We start from the raw sequence: 21,214 nt of genomic DNA on the forward strand, positions 1-21,214 counted from the left end.
TAGCAGATGTTGCTGACATTACTTTGCTGGCTCCCCGCCAAGAAGTGACTGTCCCAGAGGCAACACCTCGTTAAGCAAACAACCCAAGATGAGTCCCCAGGGTCAGGATAGAGGTCACCAAAACCTCCTCATTTCTGCCCACTGTCTTTTAGACTTTCATGGAATCATAGAATGTTATGGATTGGAAGGGACCTCAAAAGATCATCTAGTCCAATCCCCCCACTGGAGCAGGAACACCCAGATGAGGTTACACAGGAAGGTGTCCAGGGGAGTTTTGAATGTCTCGAGTAGGAGACTCCACAACCCCCCTGGGCAGCCTGTTCCAGTGTCTGGCACCCTCACTGAGAAGTTTCTTCTCATATTTAAGTGGAACCTCCTGTGATCCAGTTTGTATCCACCGCCCCTTTCCTATCACTGGTTGTCACTGAGAAGAGCCTGGCTCCTTCCTCATGACATTCGCCCTTTACATATTTATAAACATTAATAAGGTCAACCCTCAGTCTCCTCCAAGCTAAAGAGACCCAGCTCCCCCAGTCTTCCCTCATAAGGGAGTGGAGCATTGCCCTTCATCATCTTCGTGGCTCTGCACTGGACTCTCTCCAGCAGTTCCCTGCCCTTCTTGAACTGAGGGGCCCAGAACTGGACACAATATTCCAGATGCAGTCTCACCAGGGCAGAGTAAAGGGGATTTCAACAATAAACGGCCCACGAGAAAACGAGGACCAAGCGCTGTGAGAAAACGCCCACACTGCGACTCTCACAGGCGCCATGAGCACGGCTGTAGCGGGCCGCAGGGCCCTGTGCAGCCACCCCTCATGGAGCGCGCCGATCGCGGCTCCGGAGCGAGCTCCAGCGTTTCGCCCTGCCTCTACGCGGCGGGCAGTGCGCCTGCCCCACACACAACCGGGGAGGAAACGGCGCGGACCCAGATGCGCGGCTGACGGGCCCCGGCGCCCCCGACCCTCCCTGAGGCGCCTCCAGCGGAGCCGCGCTCACTGACTACTTCCGGCGCCGCGCGCTGCCGTGACGCACTTCTCCCCGCCGAGCCACCCGGCGGCCACTCAGCGGCCGCCCCAGCTTCTTCCCAGCGCCCCCCGCGCGGCGCAGCTCCTCCTCCCGCCCCCGCGCGCAGCCGGAGCTCGGGGCCGCGCCGCCATCTTGTCGCTGTCGCTGCCGGAGAGGCGGGCAGCGGCGGTTGGCGCGGCTGGGGGAGGCGCCCGCGGCGGCAGCGGCGCCGGGCGCTTTTTTAAAAAGGGGTTTTTAATCTGACTGGGGCCTCTGTGCCCCAGCCCTGTTTTAACACGCCATGTCCGGAGAGGGAACCGCGGGCGACCAGGTGAGCGGGAGGAGAGTGAGGTCGCAGGCCGCTCCCTGAGGGGAACAGCGTGGGGGGGTCAGGGCCGCCGTGGCGGTCTGGCCTGGGGGTCCCTGGTGGCGGCCGTGTTACGCAGGCCTCGGCGGAGCGGCGGGGATGAACGTGTGGGGGTCGCGGAGCCGCTGGCGCGCTGAGGCCGCCCCGGGGCTGAGGGGAGCGCGGCCTGTGCCGCTTCCTGCCCCCCCGGGCCCTGCCGGTCCCTCAGCGGCCCCGCGCTCCCTTCCCCTTGCCCCGCACACACCCCTGCCGAGGAACGCGGGTTTGTGCCGTCAGCCAAGCGCCGCGCGGGGGGAGTGGGAGCGCGGGGCCGCTCCCAGCGGCCGCCCCGGTCAAACCGGTAGTACTCCCCAAACTATGTCTGTGTCAGCCCTCGCGTTCCCGGTGAGCAGACCCGAGTTCACGTCGGGGTGGACAATAGACACCCCGGTGAGTTTTTATTCCCCCGCGTTCTTTTATTCGTGGTCGTTGAATACACGCGCTCTGGAGGAACAATGAAACCCGGATAAGCCGTTTACACCGATAATTTGAAGCGTTTTGTGAAGTGGGCATTTGCTGAACATATGCATTTAACATATAAGGTTTTGTGGCTCCTTAACAATACGTTTCTTCTCCAGAATAAAGCATTATTAAAACACCTTTAAAATAAAACCAATAAAAATGTTCCAGAATCTCTGGCACAGCATTCTTGCGTTTGGCTGGGGGAAATAACTATTGTTTCACTTGGGTTTGGTTTAGGTTTTTTAATATATCAAAATATTTATCACAACTTCTAGTTTTCTAGGCAGGCAAAATCTGAATGTTGTATGTTAGCTTTTTAAATTTTGTATTAGCTTGAATTATTTCCTACTTACAGGCAGAATTTCTCTGAACAGTTCTTCTTAATAGTTAAGGCTATGTTCAAAACCGGTATTAATTGGAGGAGTGAGTGTGGAAGTTCCTACTTGAGGGAGGAGCAGTTGGTAACACTGGCATGCCTTAGTGGGCAATGTAGCCTACAAAAATACTTAAAATTAAGCTTATGTCTTAGTGCTCCCTTAAGAAGCTTTGTAGAATGTCGCTCTCTTTACAAAACAGGTTATGTTTCTGTGTGTCTGGGCCTGTACTCTGAAAGGGTGGCATGTAAACTTTTTGTAAGATCACCGGTTCTGAGGGAGGTAGGAAAGACAAGGGCTCAAGAATGTAAAATAGCCAGTTTCTCTTTCATTAGGAAAATATCCTATGAATTACCAGCCCGTTTGCTCAAAGCTGGTTAAGTTAATAAATATACTTGTAGTATGTTTAAGCAAGGGATTCTTCAGAATGGTTTATTTCATCATAAGGTGGATGGCTACAAAGAAGTAAGCATATGCTACAATAAAATTTTGATAATCCTGATGTGTGTAGTATGTTTCACCTTTAAGCTACCCACTCAATTTTTTTTTTTTTTTTAATTACATTGATGTTTAATTGCATAATTAAACTGTTGGGTGAAGTAGTGTATTTCTGTAGCTTGTAATACTTTACTATTTAACTTAAAGAAGAGCAGTGCTGACTTAAGGTTTTATTTTCTTTAGCAAGGGAGAATTTAATATGCAAAAGGTTTAATTACTTTGCAGAATAGCTTTTACTTCAGGATACAGACAGTAACAGCTTTAATATCACAATTCTGTGTCACAGAGGGTTTTAGCATTCAAAAAATTGCAAATCATTATTTGCAGCTTGTGTAAAGTATGTATTTTAACATATGGCTTGTATTTTTTTGGTCCGTATTAGGATTCATCTTTTTTACTCATTGTGATTACTGGCTTTACATTGGGTGCATTTAAACAAAAAAACCCACTCTCATAATTATAGGTCAGGTTAATTTTATTCTACTCCATCCTCTTTATCAAGGCCTCTGGATTCTGGTTTCCTAGAAGTCTCTAATTTTGTTCTGGTTGGTTATCTCCCATCAATTTTCTTCAGTTTCACTAAGTTGTCTTGTACATTTTTTTTTCCTACCCCGGTAGACTTCTGTTTCTTATTCCTTATGTTAAGATAGGCCATAATTTGATATCAGTGTTTTTACTGATACTACCATGAAGTTTTGCACACCCCAGGCTACCATGCATCCAACGTGTGGTGGGGCAGGTGTACCTTAAGTTAGTGTTGATGCCAGTCTGACTGTGGTTGTCAGTGTGATAGACCTAAATTCACTGCATGTCGGTGTAAGGAAGAGCAGTAAAGTATTGTGAAAGTATTGTGACTGGGGCTGTTGTGCCTTGTTCCCTTCCCTACAGTGCAGCTGCTAAATATATTGTAACCTAGTGCTATCTGGAAGGCAGTCTGGCTTTACATGCGCAATATTCTTATGGTTATAAATGTTTCTTTTTGTAAGAAGCTGAAGCTGGGCAGGGATTGGGTCTGGCTTTCCTCTTCCAGGTTTCATCTGTTGCTTCCACAACCAGCTTCTGAGTTTGTGGATGCCATTTTCATTGACAGTCACATAGATGAGTATAAGGGGGTGACTGTACAGTTAATTTCTATCCGTTGTGCATAAGGTGTATGTGTGATAGCGTATGGTGCAGCTGTTAAAGATCTTTGACAAATCAGAGTTGTTAATTCTGACTCACTGACATGCAGGCATGTCTACATTTTGCTTCCCAGATGTTAGGGTTTGGGGGGACTTCCAAAAGCAGCCAGGTGAATAACAAGTTGCCACGCCGTCTCCAGCAAGTACAAAGTTGTAGTAGTGTGAGAAGGAAGAACAGAAAGTGGAAAGTTGGATGGAGGGAGGGTGGAAGACTAAACCTATTGTAAAGTTGAAGTCTCAGTTGGAGTTGAGGCTTTATTGTACCAGGTGCACTGCAATTGAAATGTGGCTTTTACTGCCTTTACACTGAGCTTAGCTCCAGGCCTTGTTAGACTGCTTTACTGTGTAGAGCAGGAGCATAAGCTACCTTATTTAGGTTGTCTCCTTGCATCATTATTGTAGAACAGACTGCAGCAGGGGCACAAGGAAATGTGATGAAGCCACCACTGTTACATTATATTTTAAATTCTTGCACTGTGGTAACTATGCTGGACCCAAGTTAATTTCTGCAGAACCAGTTGAACTATGTCAGGCCTTAAAATCTGTTAGGTCCCTGACAGACTCCTGGCAAGGTCTACATGAATTTCCAAGGTCAGTTTTTAGAATAACAAACACTTAGCCCTGTTTGTATCATAGAAATCCGCATATGTAGACTGAAAGGCTACATCTGCCACTGTTCGTCAGAAAATTCCCTGACAAGCTCTTTCCAGTCTCTTCATGTGACAAGGTTACAAAGAGTACATACTTGCACCTCTGTATGTCTTTACATTTTTCTGAACCTTAATATACACATCGAGTTTCATTTGAGCTCTAGTAAGACCTAACTTGTTTTGTTCTGTGTCTTTTTCTACCATGGCACAACCACTGTTCTTATCCACTTAGTAAATATATACTTGCAGGCATCAATTTTATCTGAAGACTTGATGCAGGATTTGCTTTACTCCTGCGTTAGTTACCTTCTGATCTTTTAAGGCTAGAACATACATTTCACACTTTCTGCAGCTATTTCAAAGATATGCACCCCAGTCTGCGATGCGTGTTGCTTTACATGGCTGTGAATCTGGTCCAAGACTGAGCTGTGGGGGAAAAAAAAAAAAGCCTGTATTGTCTCTGTGAATATGGAAGAGAGCTCTAAAGCAGTCTGTTCCAGTTTCTTACTGGTATTTTTATCCCTTCCTACTCCTGCTTCTCATTCATGCCATGTGTGTGTTTGATGTAGTACATCATGTAAGTTTCTGAATTCTATATGTGATAGTAAATGCTATTGTAGTTAACTTTAGATTAACATTTTAAAAATAGGTGTCATTGAGCACAATAATGAAAGGAGAAGTTCTTGCAGGATTGTGTGGGTTTAATATGTCAAGAGGAGCCATTTGAAAGAATCTCCTCTAAGAGCATATTGTTTTAAATGATATATAGTAAACTTGGGTTTACTATCATTGTTTACATTTACTGTAGGAACAGGTTGTAAACAGAATTACCATAAACCTTGGTGCAGGAGAACTTTTAAGTTAGTAATGTGGGGGTTCTTTTTCAATTTTTACATGGTTGTAAACACTATATTCTAGCTGCATTTCTGTGGTCAGTATGTTTCAGGTATACCAAGAGGTTAAAGCAGAAAATGTGTCTAAATGGTAACATTTGGGAAATAGTCTCACGAGGAAAGAATGGTAATCATTACCAATCCAAAACTCTTGATTTGTTCAGAGATATAAAACAGCCTATATTATGTTGGGAGAGAGACAGTACTTACAAAAGTATCCTTTAGTATTATTTTAAGATGAATATACTGGGTTATATCTGTTAAGAGTGACCTAGTCTTAATGGACAAAGCTTTTTTAAAGATTATGTTCACAGTTGAATTGATTTAGTGGTAGAATAGAAGAAGGCAAGACGTTGAAAATAAATTTAAGAAAGTGCAAGGATTGATAAGGTGTAACTATAGTGTAGTAAAGGATTGTGTTACTGAAGAAAGGATTTTAAAAACTTTTTCTATGCACATACAGCTATAACTAAAAAAACCTTGGGGTAGACAGACCTGTAAGTTAACCTAACTGGACAACTAACAGTGCTTGTCAAGTCGCGTGTTAATATTGTTTAAATTATATTCGTTGGGTGTGTTACAGTCCAGGCTGTGTTAAACTGTGCAGCAATGAGCCAAAACCTGCAAACAGTAGCCTCTGTCTTAATGGGTGTAAAACTCCTCTTTAATGTTGAACCAATTTCACTGAACTAGCCATTAAAATTTCTGCCTTTTCTTGTACAGTGGCCTATACATCTTGTTTGTAGAAGTTGTGTAGAAGTTGTTTCATAATTAGTGGCAGTTTTTAGGGCATCTTAAACTGACCACTTCCCAGATGGAACAGCTGTTTAAATAATTTCCTTTTCACAGCAGAAGACCCTTTTGTGGAAACAGGAGGATACTTTAAGCACCTGGGTGCATTAGGTGGTGCGAATAATTGAAAGAGGTCTTTGGTTTGGTATTTTATTACACACTTCAGAGTCATGAGGGTTCCTTCTCAGAGGCATGGGGAACCGGTTGATCGTTGCTTTTAGCAGTAAGGTATAAACCAATTCTTTTTTCCTTGAAGGTGATTGATAAATAACTTTTACTAAATACTAAAAGTCAACTTTGTTTGTCCTGGTCTTGTTCCCTCTGATACTCTATAGAATTCAAGTGCACAAAATCCAAATTTAATGTATTTTGCAGGAAGGAGCTCCTAGACTTCTTGGTTTGGGCCTTTTCAGATTTTGGAAACTGTGGTCATGAAGATAATTTTACACTCTTTATCTATGAAACTAAAAATCCATTGTTATTTATCTATGTATGAAAAATAAAAGGAAGCTGTGAATCAAACTAGATGGTAATAATACAGATAATCATGGACATGGAGCCTTAAGTGCTAAAAGAATTCCTTGACCTTCAGAGGGTTATTTGTGGGAAAGGAGCCCTATTATATGGGAGGTATACGGAACACAGAAAGCAGAGAGAAAGAAGTATTTTCCAGTTTGTATGCAACAATCCTTTGCAGCTTTTTTTTTCTTTTCAGACAGCAAATTTAAAAGCCAGTATCTGTCTGGTTAGGTGCAGTTTTGTGGTAGTTTAAGCTGATCTAACTTGGGACTGCTGAAGTCCTGTATGGTTTTGCATCCTTTATTGTGCATCACATCTGATCCTGAAATTAGGGAGCCGAACTATTAGAAAGTTAAGAACTTTTCTAATAGGATTATTTTTCTGCTGATTTAACTCCCTGAACTGGCTTGTTACAGGATGAGATTAGCTCAAGTGCCTCTGTTAACCACAGGGAGGGACTGAGAATACTTATCTAGGGACAGGATCTTGGCAATGAACAAACACCCAAGAATTAAATATTCACAGTGTTGGATACTGACTGTTGTGCAAGCAGTGCAATTAAAAATACATAATCAAAAGCCACATACCCTTGAACTGTGGTAACAGCAGACCTAGGCACAGAGTGCAGTTAACATGCAGTTTTCAAAACTGGGGTCAAGTGTCTTTCAGGCTACAGCTGAGCTAGCTTGTCAGGCTCCTTGTTCTCTTTCACTGCATGCTTGCTGTAGATGTTAATCCTCACAGGTTTGATGTGTAACTGAATGCAGCTTTGCTCACGTGCCTAGTTCTGCCAAAATGATCCAAACTGGAAATCCTAAGTGTTGATTTCTCCAATATATTAGGAGTGATTATTTGTGAAGGTGCAAGGTAATGAGGGCCTTATTTCCAGGACACTGCAGTGCTGTCTGCCTCTCAAATGTGGATGGATCTTATCCAACCTGGAGAAGGATTAGGGACAGGAGAGGGAGTGCTCACTGGCCTTAAGAAATTGTTTTCTTACATATGACATAAGGTACAAGCAATTCCAAGCAGTTGTTTAGAACCCTGATCATATAGTTATTTTCAATTCTGTAGAGCACCTGTAATTTTTGTCTTATATAATTATGTGGAGAACTGCTGCAGCTAAGTGAAATTTGCTGATTTAGGAAATTAGTCTTTTATTTTTTCCAATAAAAGAATGAAAATTTGATTAATCTTTTTATGCATATTAGGAGTACTGTATCACATACACAAAATCAATGTAGCATTGCTATGAATATGCATCTTATCAGCATTTTTTTTTTCATTAGCTTAATTTGTTTCAACCTAAGTTTATTGCCATACATCTGCATTGGTAAAATCAAATTCCCAGAAGCCTTAACTGTTTGACTGGAGTGTCAGTACAGCTGAGTTATTTTGTGTGTCGTGTGGAAAGGTTTGATATAGTACAACTGAACTGCTTACTACTCAAATAGTTGAGGTTTGCTTCAGTGCCCTGTTCTTCTGCTTCCTGTTTGAAAGTCACTACAGTGCAGCACCCTGTGCTTCAACAAATGCTTCCCTTATTTTTGTAGGGTGATTTTAATTTTTTTTTTAATTGTAGCTGACATTAATAATACTCCTGATAGGCATTTCTATCTAATTGAATGCAAAATAATATATGCTTGGTTGAATATTTGAGACAAGTAGATTTCACTTAAATGAAAAGTCATGAGAAGCAATGCTTATCACTGATCTGGGCAAATTTTAATTAGTGCTTTATTTGAATAAACAACACTTCAACTTTGGGTCATCTGTAGAGACAACTTACACGAATAGTCTTTAAACTTTGGAAATTTCAGGTTCAGCACTGTCTTCTGTAACCGAAATATGTTTATGCATGTCATTTTGGAGGAAATAAAACCTCTAGTTCATTTCATAGTGTGTTCTGCATCTCAAGGCTGTATCAGTTGAACTGTAACATATGCAGTATTGCAGAGTCAGAATTTTGATGGACTTAGGAATGTAAAAACATTCATGTGGACATTTATAAATGTACTACTTTTGAGCTGACAACTTTGAGCTCCTAAATTTAAACTTGAACTTTTTAGTCAAATTAGTTTTATAATTTAGTTTGCTGTGAGACTTGATACTTGCCTTCCAAGCTACATTGGTTTGCACTGATCAATTGATGTTAAGAATGACTCAAAAACTGAATAGAAAATAATAATGGTCTTTAAACTCCCAAAAAGCCCCTTCTACTGATTTTTTTTTTTTGTTTTTGTTTCCCTTTCATGCGTGGCAGCTATTATATATCAGTGGAACAGTTCTACAACATTTTTGATTGTTCATTTTATAAGTAAATTTAGTTTAAAATCTTTTAAGGGATATGCCTTGAATTATCTTGCTGGTAGGGCTGACACAAAAACTGGTAGTGCTGAAAAACATTCAAAAATATGGTAACTTTTTAAAATGATCAAGTTGAATTGCTCTGTATAACATAAGCAACTATTATATAGTAGTGTGTTTGCAGAAGCTGACAACAGCAAAGGGGCAGGGCACTGCTGAAAATCAAGTTAATGTGACTAAGTAACTCAGGCTTACTGCACTTGCTAGCCCCTGCTTTTATTTTTTTTTAAATCACTGTTTTGTATAGTGCTTCGCTGGCAGCTTATCTTCGAATAATGCCGCTGTAAATGGTCTTCCAATAAAATCCATTAATAATACCTTGGATTTGTGTTCTTGTAATGTTTGCTTCCTTTCAGGAGTGATGCTTGTTAATTTTACTAGAAGTCACACCTCTGTAGTGTTACATGTCTAGTTACGTTCACTTCCCATTATAAGTGTGTTCTCTCCTGTTTGCTCTTTTTAATCTTCAGAGCTATATATTGACCTAGATCCAATATTAAGAATTAAAATGATTGCATGAAATAATCTTTTTGCAACCGACAGGATTCTTTAGAATTTTCTGTACAGTAAATGTCACGCTGCGGTCTACAATACAGTTATATATTCTAACAGTAATTATGTAGCTAACTTGTAAAATTTCACAAGAAAGGTCTTGTAGTAATAATTTACAGGTTATTGTTACATCTCACAAAGGCAAGAATTTACTTGATCATGTGATTTGGGACCACTAACATCTGCCTGAAAATGAGTCAAGTATGGAAAGTTAGTAAATAAGCTGTTTGGAATACAGGTCAGAACAACAATTTAGGGTTGGAACAAGCATGTATTTTAAGACTTGTCTGTATGGGGTCATCAGATTGTAATTCTTTCATCTACTTGTGCTGACAGTGTTAAATCTAGAAAAAAAATTCTGGAGATCATAAATTTAAAACATTTCCACAAGTCTTTAAAAGAACACTTAAGCCTATACTGTAATAGTAACTATGTTAACATTGGATTTGTTAAAGCTTATAGTATCAAAAAGAGATTTTAAACTCCAGTTTGAATCTGAGTGAAAAAAAAAAATAGTGCCAAAGCTACAGGAAGGCAAGTGTAAGAATACACTGACTGACAGATCAGAAATTTAAAATTTGTGCTTGGATAATGTGTGTATGTTGCTACTAGAACTCTCATCTCCTAGTTTTCTTATGAAATCTGTAACCTGTGATGTAACATACTTACTGTCCTGCATGTACAGAATGACTCGTGCAGTAACCTGAATTTGTTTGGCTGAGGTCTGTAATGGAAAAATTGGTCTGAATTTGGTTTTTGCATCTTAAAAATTTCAGCTCATTAAAACTGTTTGAAATTCATAGTGCAATAAATTTTCTGGCAAACTGAAATTTGTTCTACAGCTTTAGAAACATTTATTCAGTTTAGTCTAGCTTTTTGCTGGATCACCAAACATGTAGAACATTTTGTGGTAAGAGAGTGTGTTATCTTACTGGAACAACTTGTTTTCCAGATAAAATTGCAATTTAGTAGCTCCAGCATAAAAACTGAGATCTGAAATGTTGTCAGAATGTTGTTGTTAGCTTGACTCTGTAGCTGAGACAGAACTTCCCAAACTCTACTTGTGATCTCTTATGTTTTCTTTTTAATTTTTCTAGGCTGCTGAATATGTCCCAGAAAAAGTGAAGAAAGCTGAAAAGAAACTAGAAGAAAATCCATATGACCTTGACGCTTGGAGCATTCTCATTCGAGAGGCACAGGTTTAGTGACATAGGATTACATTTCCTTATCTATGGTCCACTCACACTATTTGGTTCTGGAGTAAAATCAACAAATTCATTTACATAAATCATAATATTGTAAATGCTGTTTTGATTTTCAATTTTTAGAATCAACCTATAGACAAAGCACGGAAGACCTATGAACGCCTTGTTGCCCAGTTCCCCAGTTCTGGCAGATTCTGGAAACTGTACATTGAAGCAGAGGTTAATATTTTTACATTCTTTCTTATATAACATTTAATAGGTGTTTAAGTTTACACTTTCATAAGCATAAATAAGATAGGCACATATAATGTAGGCAAAGGGGGATTTTGAATATGCCTTGCCTTTATTTTGTAAAATAGGTACAAAGGAGTGATTAAAATGAATTCTAAAGTATTGGGTCTTTTATAAGTTGATGATTGTTGCATTATGGAATTGCAACAACATTAAAACCGTTTCAATGGTATTGGAGTGCTTTAGCCTTTTATTTACTTGTCGTGTCAATTTATTGCCTCCCGTGTCATTTATTTAGAGGACTTTTTTTTTCATTTATACGTACAGACGTATTTGAATGACTTTGTGGATGTTTGGATCTTTCAATTTTTTTGCTTTCTTAGGGAATCGGGTGTTTCTGTGAAAAGTATTTTGGGGGTCGGGGGGTGGGTTGGAAGCTGATTTCTGGAGTGAAAATACTGGGCAAATATATTAGTACAACTCATTAGTTTCTAAAAATCCCCCCAAAATTGTGATTGTTTACATAACTATATAAAAATTCCCACTAAGTTAATTGATTAAAGAATCTTTAATGACATGTTATGAAATGCACTTTATAGTCTGAATTGATTTTTTTAACATTTTTCTGTAGCTGATAGTTAACACCAATACATGTGTTTTTTGCGGGTATCTTTTAGATGCACATTTTTCTTTAGAGATGGGTCTTCTATATGCTAAACTACAGGGGTGTGGACTTGTGTTCTGTAGATAAGAAATGAACTGCCTAATTTTTCTTCCATTTTATTTGAAAATTGCGAAGCAGCAATCTGACTCACAATACTGCATTGTTTACTGATCAGATCTGATATTAAATACCATACCCAAATGTGTTTTGGCAGTAAATTTTGAAGATTAAATAAAATTGGAATAATGGGAATCTAACAAATTTTTATATTGCAGTTTATAGTAAGATGTTCTGGTGCAAAATAGTGCAACCTAAATTTAATATTACCTAATTAAACATTATAATTTTCACTATTTTGTTTTCAGTAGTTTATAGTGGTGGTTGGGATGTCAATGATTGAACATATTTGGGAGATTGTGAATGCACTAACACATACAGATGTGTATTTTTCCATGTGGGACCCTGCAGCCAAATCCATTAGCCTCTTGTACCCCGCAATGTTCACTACAGGATCTGGTCTGTGGAAGCTAGTCTAACTTGATGATGACATTAAGTTATCTGATTTCTGTGCTTATTTAAACCTTTATCTTTCCTATGCCTCAAACTTAATTGGTGAATAAGACCACCTCAGAAAGCCTACATTGTAGATCTTTCGTTAGAAAGTACCATTATCAGTGTAAAGCTTCTTGTCTTGAACTGTGTTCAGAGCTGAATTGACAGACATTGCCTCCTGTGATACCTTTTTAAATAATTTATAATCCATTAGTATTTAGAAACATTTACAGTGTCAAAACTTAAAACAGTCTAGGGTATGATTTTTTTACCTGCTTCTTCAAGGAAGGGAGGTCAGCTTCTCTCCAGCAGGTATGGTAACCGAGTGACACAAGTACATTTGAGAAGGAAAGAACTGACATAAAGATCACTAGCTCATGTGTGCCCCTGTGTGCGTGCGTGTGTGTGTGTCTGCCTGCCTATGACTACACTGCAAATACAAGAGAAATTAAATGTATGAATTTGTAATTCAAAACAATGGAAAAACATGAACTTCAGAGTTGTGGTAGAGGTTACACTTGAAAGTGGTTATCCTGGAAACAAATATAAGAGGTTGCTTTAAAAAATAATATTTTTCAACTTAACAGGCAAATATTTAAAATCTCAGTTATGACTCAGCTTTTTATTCGTGGTTCCAGTAACTTCTCTCAAGCCTCACATCGTGACCAATTTAACTAAAAAGCAACATCTCTGCCTTTTTTTAGTATATGTAACCATTTATAGCTATAAGCTCAAATAACTTTATTTCGAAATTCATCTGTCTAAAAAAATATACTCACACGATTGGGCACTGTTGTCAGCATTGTTTTAAGTTGCATATCCTATGTATAGTCCCGTCTGAGAGGAAATTCAAATTGAAGTGTTTTCTTAAATGTTCTTTTAACAGCATGGTTGAACATAAATTAAGGCTTGAGTTAATTTTTCAAGGCTACCTTAGGTAGAGGAATTGTTTTGAGGCTTCTTTCATTACAGCCTGAAGATGTACAAGGAATATAGGGAAGGTATTTTTCAAAAGCTTTTTTCCTTGGAAATCTTAGTAGTCTTCTGCTAGAAAGTTTCTCTTGGATAGTTCAGAAGTACAGATCTTTCCAGCCTTCAGTTGGGAAACTAAACCTGGGTTAAATCTTCGTTTAGCATTGCTTTTGATTCACTTTCACTGCCTCAGTATTTAAATCTGAAAATTGCTAAATTTCAGTCCTCTGTTTTTGCTGATGTAAAAACAAGAATATCACTTTCCTCTTTAACATGATAATGTTTTCTCTTTGTAATCACAGAAAGACAATAAGGGAGAAGAAATTGGGGGTGGTTTTCTGGCATATTGTCTTTCACTAGAGAATTTTGTTCTCTGCACAACATAAATCTGAGCTGAATATCATTGCATAGCGGTGGTCTGTTATTCGAAGATGAGTTAGGGTGAGGGTTATGATTATGGCCTTACAAAAACTGAATTAGCCCTTTAGCGGCTGTATTCTTTTAGAAATCTTTAAATTTCCCTAACTTGAGGAGTGTGTTCTTTTTAGTCATTCCAGTCTTCAAATAGAAATCATTGTTTATAATCTACACGAACACAAACTGTTCCCTTGCGTGTGCCAGTTCATTTTGTGATGTAAAATTTCTACGTGCAGGCCTTACTGCTGTGATTACCTCTTGTTTTTATGACAGTGTTTATACAGCTCACTGACTGTTTTCCTTTTTGTGTATGACTTTGTTCCCTACTGGAATATAGTGTAAAGCAGTGCTCAGCATGTAGTATATCGTCTAACTTACTGCTGTAGATATGCAGACTGTGTTGAAGTAACTAAGTACTTCACATTTCCTTCTGATGTGCCAAGCACTAATTTATATGCTCTGGTCTCTATTATGGCTGGTTTCTTAGTTGCTAGAATGTGGAAATTAACTGGGAAGAGCATGCTTTGCCAGTTTGTTAATGAGAACTCTACTATTAAAGTTTGAATTGGTCAAAACATTTTGATTCTCACACTGGTTCTTATTTCTTCTGACACCCAAAGAAGCAATTACAGGACATAGAAATAATAGAATTTGAAGAAATAACTCCCAGCTCACGGCATTTTGGGGTCATACCATTTGAATGCCCAAGACTTGTGAGCACAGTTTCATTTGTTGAATTTGACAGACTGTAGTCTCTTTTTGATACATATTTTAGGAAGTAAAACAGTTGCTGTTCTGCACCTACTAAAATTTAGAAAGTGGTTCAGTAATGCCACTCTTCTTACTCAGACTCTCATTTTCTCTGTTTGCTTAAAGCACTTTTTTCTCTTTGATACCTTTCCCATAAAAATCTGCTTCCAGAAAGCTTGAATCAATTCACATCAGTGCCTCTTGCACAGTTTTAAAAAGGAGTATATAAGTCTCATTTCCACATGTGCCATAATGTTAAACTTGTAGATCACATGATCTGGATTCTAGCCTGCTCTGCTGGTTTGCTGTGTCTTCTTGGGTAAGTTATTTAACCTGCTTTGTCATTATTAAAACAGATACCTACCTACCTCACAGGGTTGTTGTGAGGCACACTGCAGTGATTAAAGTGCTTTTGGCATCTGCCTCTGAGGTGCTACAGAAATGTAAAAAATAAATTCTGATGTAATACACCCTATGATCCACTAGGCCCAGCTGTCTATTACTATTTTCTTTGTCTCTTTGACTGTTTGAACCTTCTTTTAGATAATGCTTTTCATGCACCTGAAAGAACTTTTACTTTATCGGTGTTGTAAATGTTTCAGTAGTTCTGAAGCAAGAGTTTGAAGTTGTCACCTCTTTCCCTGCTAATTTCCTTTGAGAAATCACCAGGTTGAAAATCCTCTTAGGCATATTGATTATACCATGTTCATGTGTTTGCTACATTTCTTTTAATGATCTAAAGACTTTTTAGTTCCAGTTGCTCCAGTTGGAAACTTTGATCTGTAATTGTCCTGAATGTTTCAGGCCAGTTCATACCACACCTTTTTAACTTTTTTATTGTTGAGCATATTGCATTATATCCTGGTCAATTTGAACTGTTGTTAGTAGGGGTTGAAAGGTTGACGTAATTAAAGATATAAAAATCGTAAGCACAAGACAGTTGTGACAAATACCCCAAGTCTAGAAACAATAAATACAAAGCTAGTAACGTGTGTAAAGTGTTTGGCTGTTAATGTGTATTTCTCGTCTTGCAAATCTTGCAAGTAAGATTCCTGTGTTATTCCGCGTTCTAAAGAAATGAAACTAGATATATTTGTTCAGATAACTTCTATCCGATATGAACACTTTGAATTTTAGATGTCTCAGTAACAAACCAGATGCGGTATGAGGATTCAGAGGGTGGGACCAAAGCTTAGGGTTGATTTGTTTTGCATTTCATCATATGCGATACATCAGTATCTTTAATTCATGTATTTCACACTGGTGTGGATACTAGTCAGAATGTATCATTTAACATACTTGTATATGAAAAATGTAAATAAAACCATTTAGAAAAATGATTGTTTTTGTTTAAAATGTTTGTGTTTCTTCAAAGCATTTTCTTCCCCTGTTTTATTTTAATCTGGTTCTGAGTTCAGAAAAGAGTTGCTATACATGCTACCAAAATTCTTCTGCTTGGGGAAAAATGGGAACTGACTTCTGTCAGGATGAAGTTGGAGTGATCAGAAGTCAAAGTAGAATAGACTTCTTGGCTGAGATTCTGTTTAGTGGTACTTTCAACTGAAAAGATTGTATATATCACTAGGTGATCTTTGTTAATTTCTTAATGGAAGACATACCCATTATAATCCATGCCCATCCTACTAGTCTACCACATTTCTCCTAGTAAACTGCTTTTGAGAAACTGCTGTGCAGGTGCTCTGTACAAACATCCATATTGTACATTCTTGACTACCTCAGTCTGAGATTTTTTTTAATCCTTTTTACAGCTGTATTATTTATGATCTTTTCTTACTCATGTGTGGATTTATTCCATTCCTGTTAATAAATGTTGTTCTGTCTGTGTGATTATTGTAGACTTGCACTGGAAAGTGAGTGCAACTTCTTTCCTGTCTTTTCTACTCAATATATAAATACAGGCATGTACATCTTGCGTAGTCACCATGGTCCTACAAGTTGTATAATATCAGAAAGTTATCCACATAATTGACGTTTGTAGTTTCAGAAAATGCTCAGTAGAACACGAGGTGGATTTCTTTGAAGTTCTGTTTTCTGTATTTTACCATAAAAATATCATGGGAAAGAATTAGGAGTTTTTATTTTTGAAGTGGAAGTGATGCCTAATGGAGAGATTACTATGAACCCTCTTCTATAGTGTGCTGCTGTTTTCACATTAATAAACATGAACTGCTTTCCATTCTGTTGTATTCTTTCTGCATGGGGTGACAGAAACATCCCCGTTTGAAGTGTTAGTTATATAAAACTCTTGTTCACCACACTTTTGAGGTCTCACTTTCACATGTAAGGAGGACAGTGAACAGTGTTCTCATTGTGTGCTTTTCGTTGAAGTCATTTGCGGATCCTTCTGTTGAGGTTTTGAGGGGGGAGTATGTGCATTAAGTCAGACACAAACTTGAGCTGTTTTCTCATATCTGAACCTGAAAGAACCAGAAATAAAAAATATAGAGCTTTCTTGTGTACCCTGTGTGTGCTAGAGATTGGTTATCTTCATCTGCAGGGGTGAGGGAACTATAATAATTTTCTTATTCATTTCTACATCTCTTCCAGTTATCAGCTGGTTGAGTTACCTGATGTTCTTTATTCAGATTTCGAGTAGCCTGGTGGCTGAGAGAACACTTTCTGTTAAACCTTATCTATTAGTGCTGCTACATAAAATAATGCTTAACTTTATTTGCTGCGGAGTCTCTGCAGACTGTGAAAAGGCTTTGAGTAACTGCTGTGATGTAATATGGTGGCTTCTCTTAGCTAGAAGTTTCTGTGAAGGCAAGCTATTCATTCTGGCACTCCCATGACCTGTTAGTACAAATGTTCTCCATTTTTGCCCTCGTTAGGGTATGTTATTTTCTTGTTGCTGGCTTCAATGTGACGCGTGTTATGTGTCCAGTAACAATTTTGGACTTCTATAGTGAAGTGTTGTGTGCCTGATACCATGAGCTTTGAGACTTTTTCCTTTCTTACATACAACAGTTGAAAAGTGAGAAGAAATTATATACACTGGTGCATAGCTACTACTGCACAAGCTGCATTCACAGTTTTGTGGTACACTGTATACATGCAGTTAACTACACACAAGATCATCTTACAGTGATTGGAGTCTGTCCAGTGTTGGGGTTTAGCTGGTTTGGTAGTGACAAATATTCATAGTGTAGAGGCGTGGGAGCATTTCCAGAGTTCATTGGAACTGTGGAATCACAAACATTTCGGTTAGGGGATAGGCATTAGGACTAGAAAGATGTTATTTTTAAATTTTGTTTGTGAGCAATTTTCAGAAATACTATAGAGCAGAGTCCTGTTGCATCTTCAGACAACGCTGTTTAATAGAATCACTTCTAACCTGGAATGTAAACACTTTGTCTGTGTCTGTTGCCTTCGAAACTGATTGTACTAAGCCCTGTGACAGAGTCTATGTTCTACTTAGTTTTCGTGAGTTCCAGTGAGCACACGTTGCCGATCTGTTAGGAGATCCTGTAACCAGAGGTCTTGAAGACTGATCGTTGGGCTAAAGGCTTTCAGAGCTTTCACATCTTTGATTTTCTCCAAAAGGAGAAGAGCTAGAATTGTTGGTATACTGAGGAAACTTGGTAACTTTACTCATACTTGGACACCTGCTCTATGTTTCAACAAAACACTTATGGAGTTTATGCATATATCCTAATTAGATAGATTTTATCATTATTAATTCAGACTGTTCCTCTTAATCAACTAATTTGAGAAGTTCAGTGCTGTGATGGAGGATCAACTGTCTTACCTCATTTGATTCCTGTAAATATGACTATATAAAACTAGTAAGGAAATACGGTATTTGTCACTTTTCTGCTTCTCTATATGTTTCCTGATGTAGGTTTTTTTAAAAAATCCAAAACTAACCCCATGACAAACCTTTTTATGTCTTAATTATTATAGAAAAAAATGTGGTGCTCTTAACATCACTTAATTATGCTTGTGCATATGCTGGTGAGATTGTAATGATACTGCATTTCTAAAGCAAATAAACATATTTAGCAGCCTGTGATATGCAGTATGTTGTAGGAATGAGTTTAGTTTAAACTTTCCCTCATATTTGGTTTAGTTAATCTCTACAGTTTACTCTTTCGTACTGTATCACAGATACTTAGAAAATAAAATAGTTATTAACGTCATACCATGCAGGAGCTTGAGGTGTAAGAAGCCTCCTCATTGATTTTACTATTGTAGAGAATTGAATTATGGTAATTTAATACACAGAGACTTTTATCTACATAAAGGTGTTACGTACTTTTACTAACGTGTAGTTAATGTAAGTTGAAGATGAATGACAGTGAATAAGTTTACATAAAATGGGTTTTGCAATGCATCTTGCTGGTGGAAGTTCAGCTTGCAACTCTCCTTCCCTCAACTATGTCAGCTGACCCCTTTCCCCAGATTTTCTATAGATATTGCAGTAATTAATAGTTTTAGTACAAGCAGCGTGCTTTGAAAAGTCTACCTGGGTAACCTGATGGTGCTGGCAAGTTCATACACGAAGAAACATTTGTGTCATTCTAAATTAGAATGGTAACCCTGACTCTCAGAGCTGTAGTCCAGCGGTTTTAAATTCACTAAGGATATGTCATCATTCTAGTACCGACGGACTGTTGCTTTCGGAATTGTGAATTTTCTCTAATTGTAAAATAATGCTAGAAATGCTTACTTTGTGGTGATGATTGATCATTATATAAAAGGTAACTGAAAGTACAGTTCACTTAAAATGAAGAATGTGAAGTTTCAAGTGGATTGGTCTTTAAATAGACTGGGATAAATCTTTAAAAGTACAAATAGGTGCCCCTGACTACCCTACTAGCTACTTAAAATGAACTCGAAAATAGTCCCGAACACACGAGATTTTGAAGTCACGTGAAAAAGATGCCGTGGACGTGTGATAAAATGTTTAACATAGAGCAGTGTCCCCATCCCTACCCCACCCCTTTAAAAAAGGAATTGCTGCCCTGGTAAGTATATGTTACTTGCCCATTATTGTTGCCTGCTAGCTAGCATTCCTCAAGGAGATGTTATCAGTATGTTTATGTCAACCAAAATTCTGCATGGTAGTACTTGAGCATGATGGGCAGTATAAGTAATTTAAAACCTCAGAATATTTCATGGTATGTGCCCTTGATAAAATCTCAGTGCTGGTAAGCCTGAGCAGGAAACTGACTGTACTATTTATTGTTAAAGGTTAAAACATTGATTTCTTCACATAAGATGTGATTAAACGTAATTCAAGCGGGTTTTTTTTGTCAATTCAATTTAAAATTGATACTTACAAATTATATCCCAAATGCTTTTTGTGTGTGTGCCAGATATGACCATTAAAAGGGAAGTACTATGGAATTTTAAAATTAGCTGACAGACTTTAATTCAGCAGAAATATTTTTCTGGCACTAAGCAGGTGGAGGTAAGTTTCTCTTTTAGTAATGCCACAACATTTCTGCTGTTCTTTCTACTAAGATGTTGAAAATGACTTGCAGAAGAAATCTCATCTATTTACAAAAAAAGGGCACAAAGTTAGGTATTGCGTGTTTATTTTCATTTTACCGATGTTCCTGAAATTCAGTTTTACCTCCAGAAACATTTTGTGGGTTTCATTTTTTCTCATTTCAAGGAATTCCCCAAATAAGGTCAATCTGGGGGGGTTGGATGGGTTGTGTGTGTGGTTTTTTGTTTGATTTTATTTTACCAATGAGAAAAATACAGGTGTTTCTAAATAATTAAGTTTGATAATTCTTGTTCATCTTTGGTCTGACTCAAATAAAGACCGATGAGGTGTTACCATTAGTCTGCATGACGGACTTGCACTAGCCTGTCATTTCTGCACAAGCTTCAGCATCAGACATTGTTCATTGCTTTTAGAGGGTACTTTTGTGCCTCCAACACACAGAAATCTTGACCAGCAGTTAAGCTACACTAGCTACTTGAACTCGGTGGTGTTACGTGTGTTTTGCCTTTCTCCCAGGCTGGCAGAGTTGCTAAAAACTGTCTAGACTATGATCATTTGCACCTGTGCGAGCGGAGTTTTACTGCTATGATCTGTATTCGAGGTCAGTTCCCTGCTCAAGCGCCGGCTCATTCCGCGAATCACGGAGGTTTTGTAGCGATGCTTCACATTGCTAAATCTTCAGACTGGATTTTTTTAAAGCATTCTGCATAACCGTGATGACATACACCAAAAATGGGTCAAGGCTGTCGTCTTCCAGCGCTAGGCCAAAGTTTGAACATGGGAAATTCACGCCTTTTCTTGAGAACCTTGTCTGCCTTGCTGTGAGCTGCATCTTCTCAATGTAGGTGGTTTACATGATGTTTTAGCAGCAGTTCTGTGTTTTATACTTAACCAAATCTTTTCAGCCAGTGATAGAGATTATCAATGGCTACTGTGTTAGTTACATGTCACTTTTACAGATGATGGTTTGGTGACGGTGTGTGCTTGGTGTCTTTACGTCAGACCAAGTACTGCTCGTGGCATCTTAGCTTGAAGCAGCCAAATATAAGAAAAGAGATCCATGTTAGTACTTCTGAGACCCCTTGTGTGCTTCTGTGCAAATTAGATGCAAGAAATCAGTTGAGAGCCTGCATACTATTTTTTAATGCCGTGCTTGCAACTGTCAGGCATTTTGCAACATTCTTAAATGCTATCTGAAAGTATTCTGTATTTTTCTGTCCAGTCTTTGTCTATGTAACAATGCATCTA

General features: G+C 38.5%; 1 protein-coding gene across 2 annotated transcripts in view; it reads left to right on the forward strand.

Annotated features, from left to right (window-relative positions):
- Positions 1-1,089: 1,089 nt before the first annotated feature.
- The window catches only part of CSTF3 (cleavage stimulation factor subunit 3), a 49,327-nt gene continuing 29,202 nt past the window's right edge, over positions 1,090-21,214 (forward strand). Inside the window, exons 1-3 of one of the 2 annotated variants that reach the window (XM_082058919.1) lie at positions 1,090-1,336; positions 10,797-10,898; positions 11,028-11,123. In XM_082058919.1, coding sequence (XP_081915045.1) covers positions 1,307-1,336; positions 10,797-10,898; positions 11,028-11,123 — 228 coding nt within the window. In that variant the 5' untranslated portion in view covers positions 1,090-1,306. The remainder of the gene's footprint in view (positions 1,337-10,796; positions 10,899-11,027; positions 11,124-21,214) is intronic. The other variant, XM_082058918.1, reaches the window with a different exon arrangement.

This window comes from Streptopelia decaocto (genome assembly GCF_964273445.1).
Source record: "Streptopelia decaocto genome assembly, chromosome: 7".
Lineage (NCBI taxonomy): Eukaryota > Metazoa > Chordata > Aves > Columbiformes > Columbidae > Streptopelia > Streptopelia decaocto.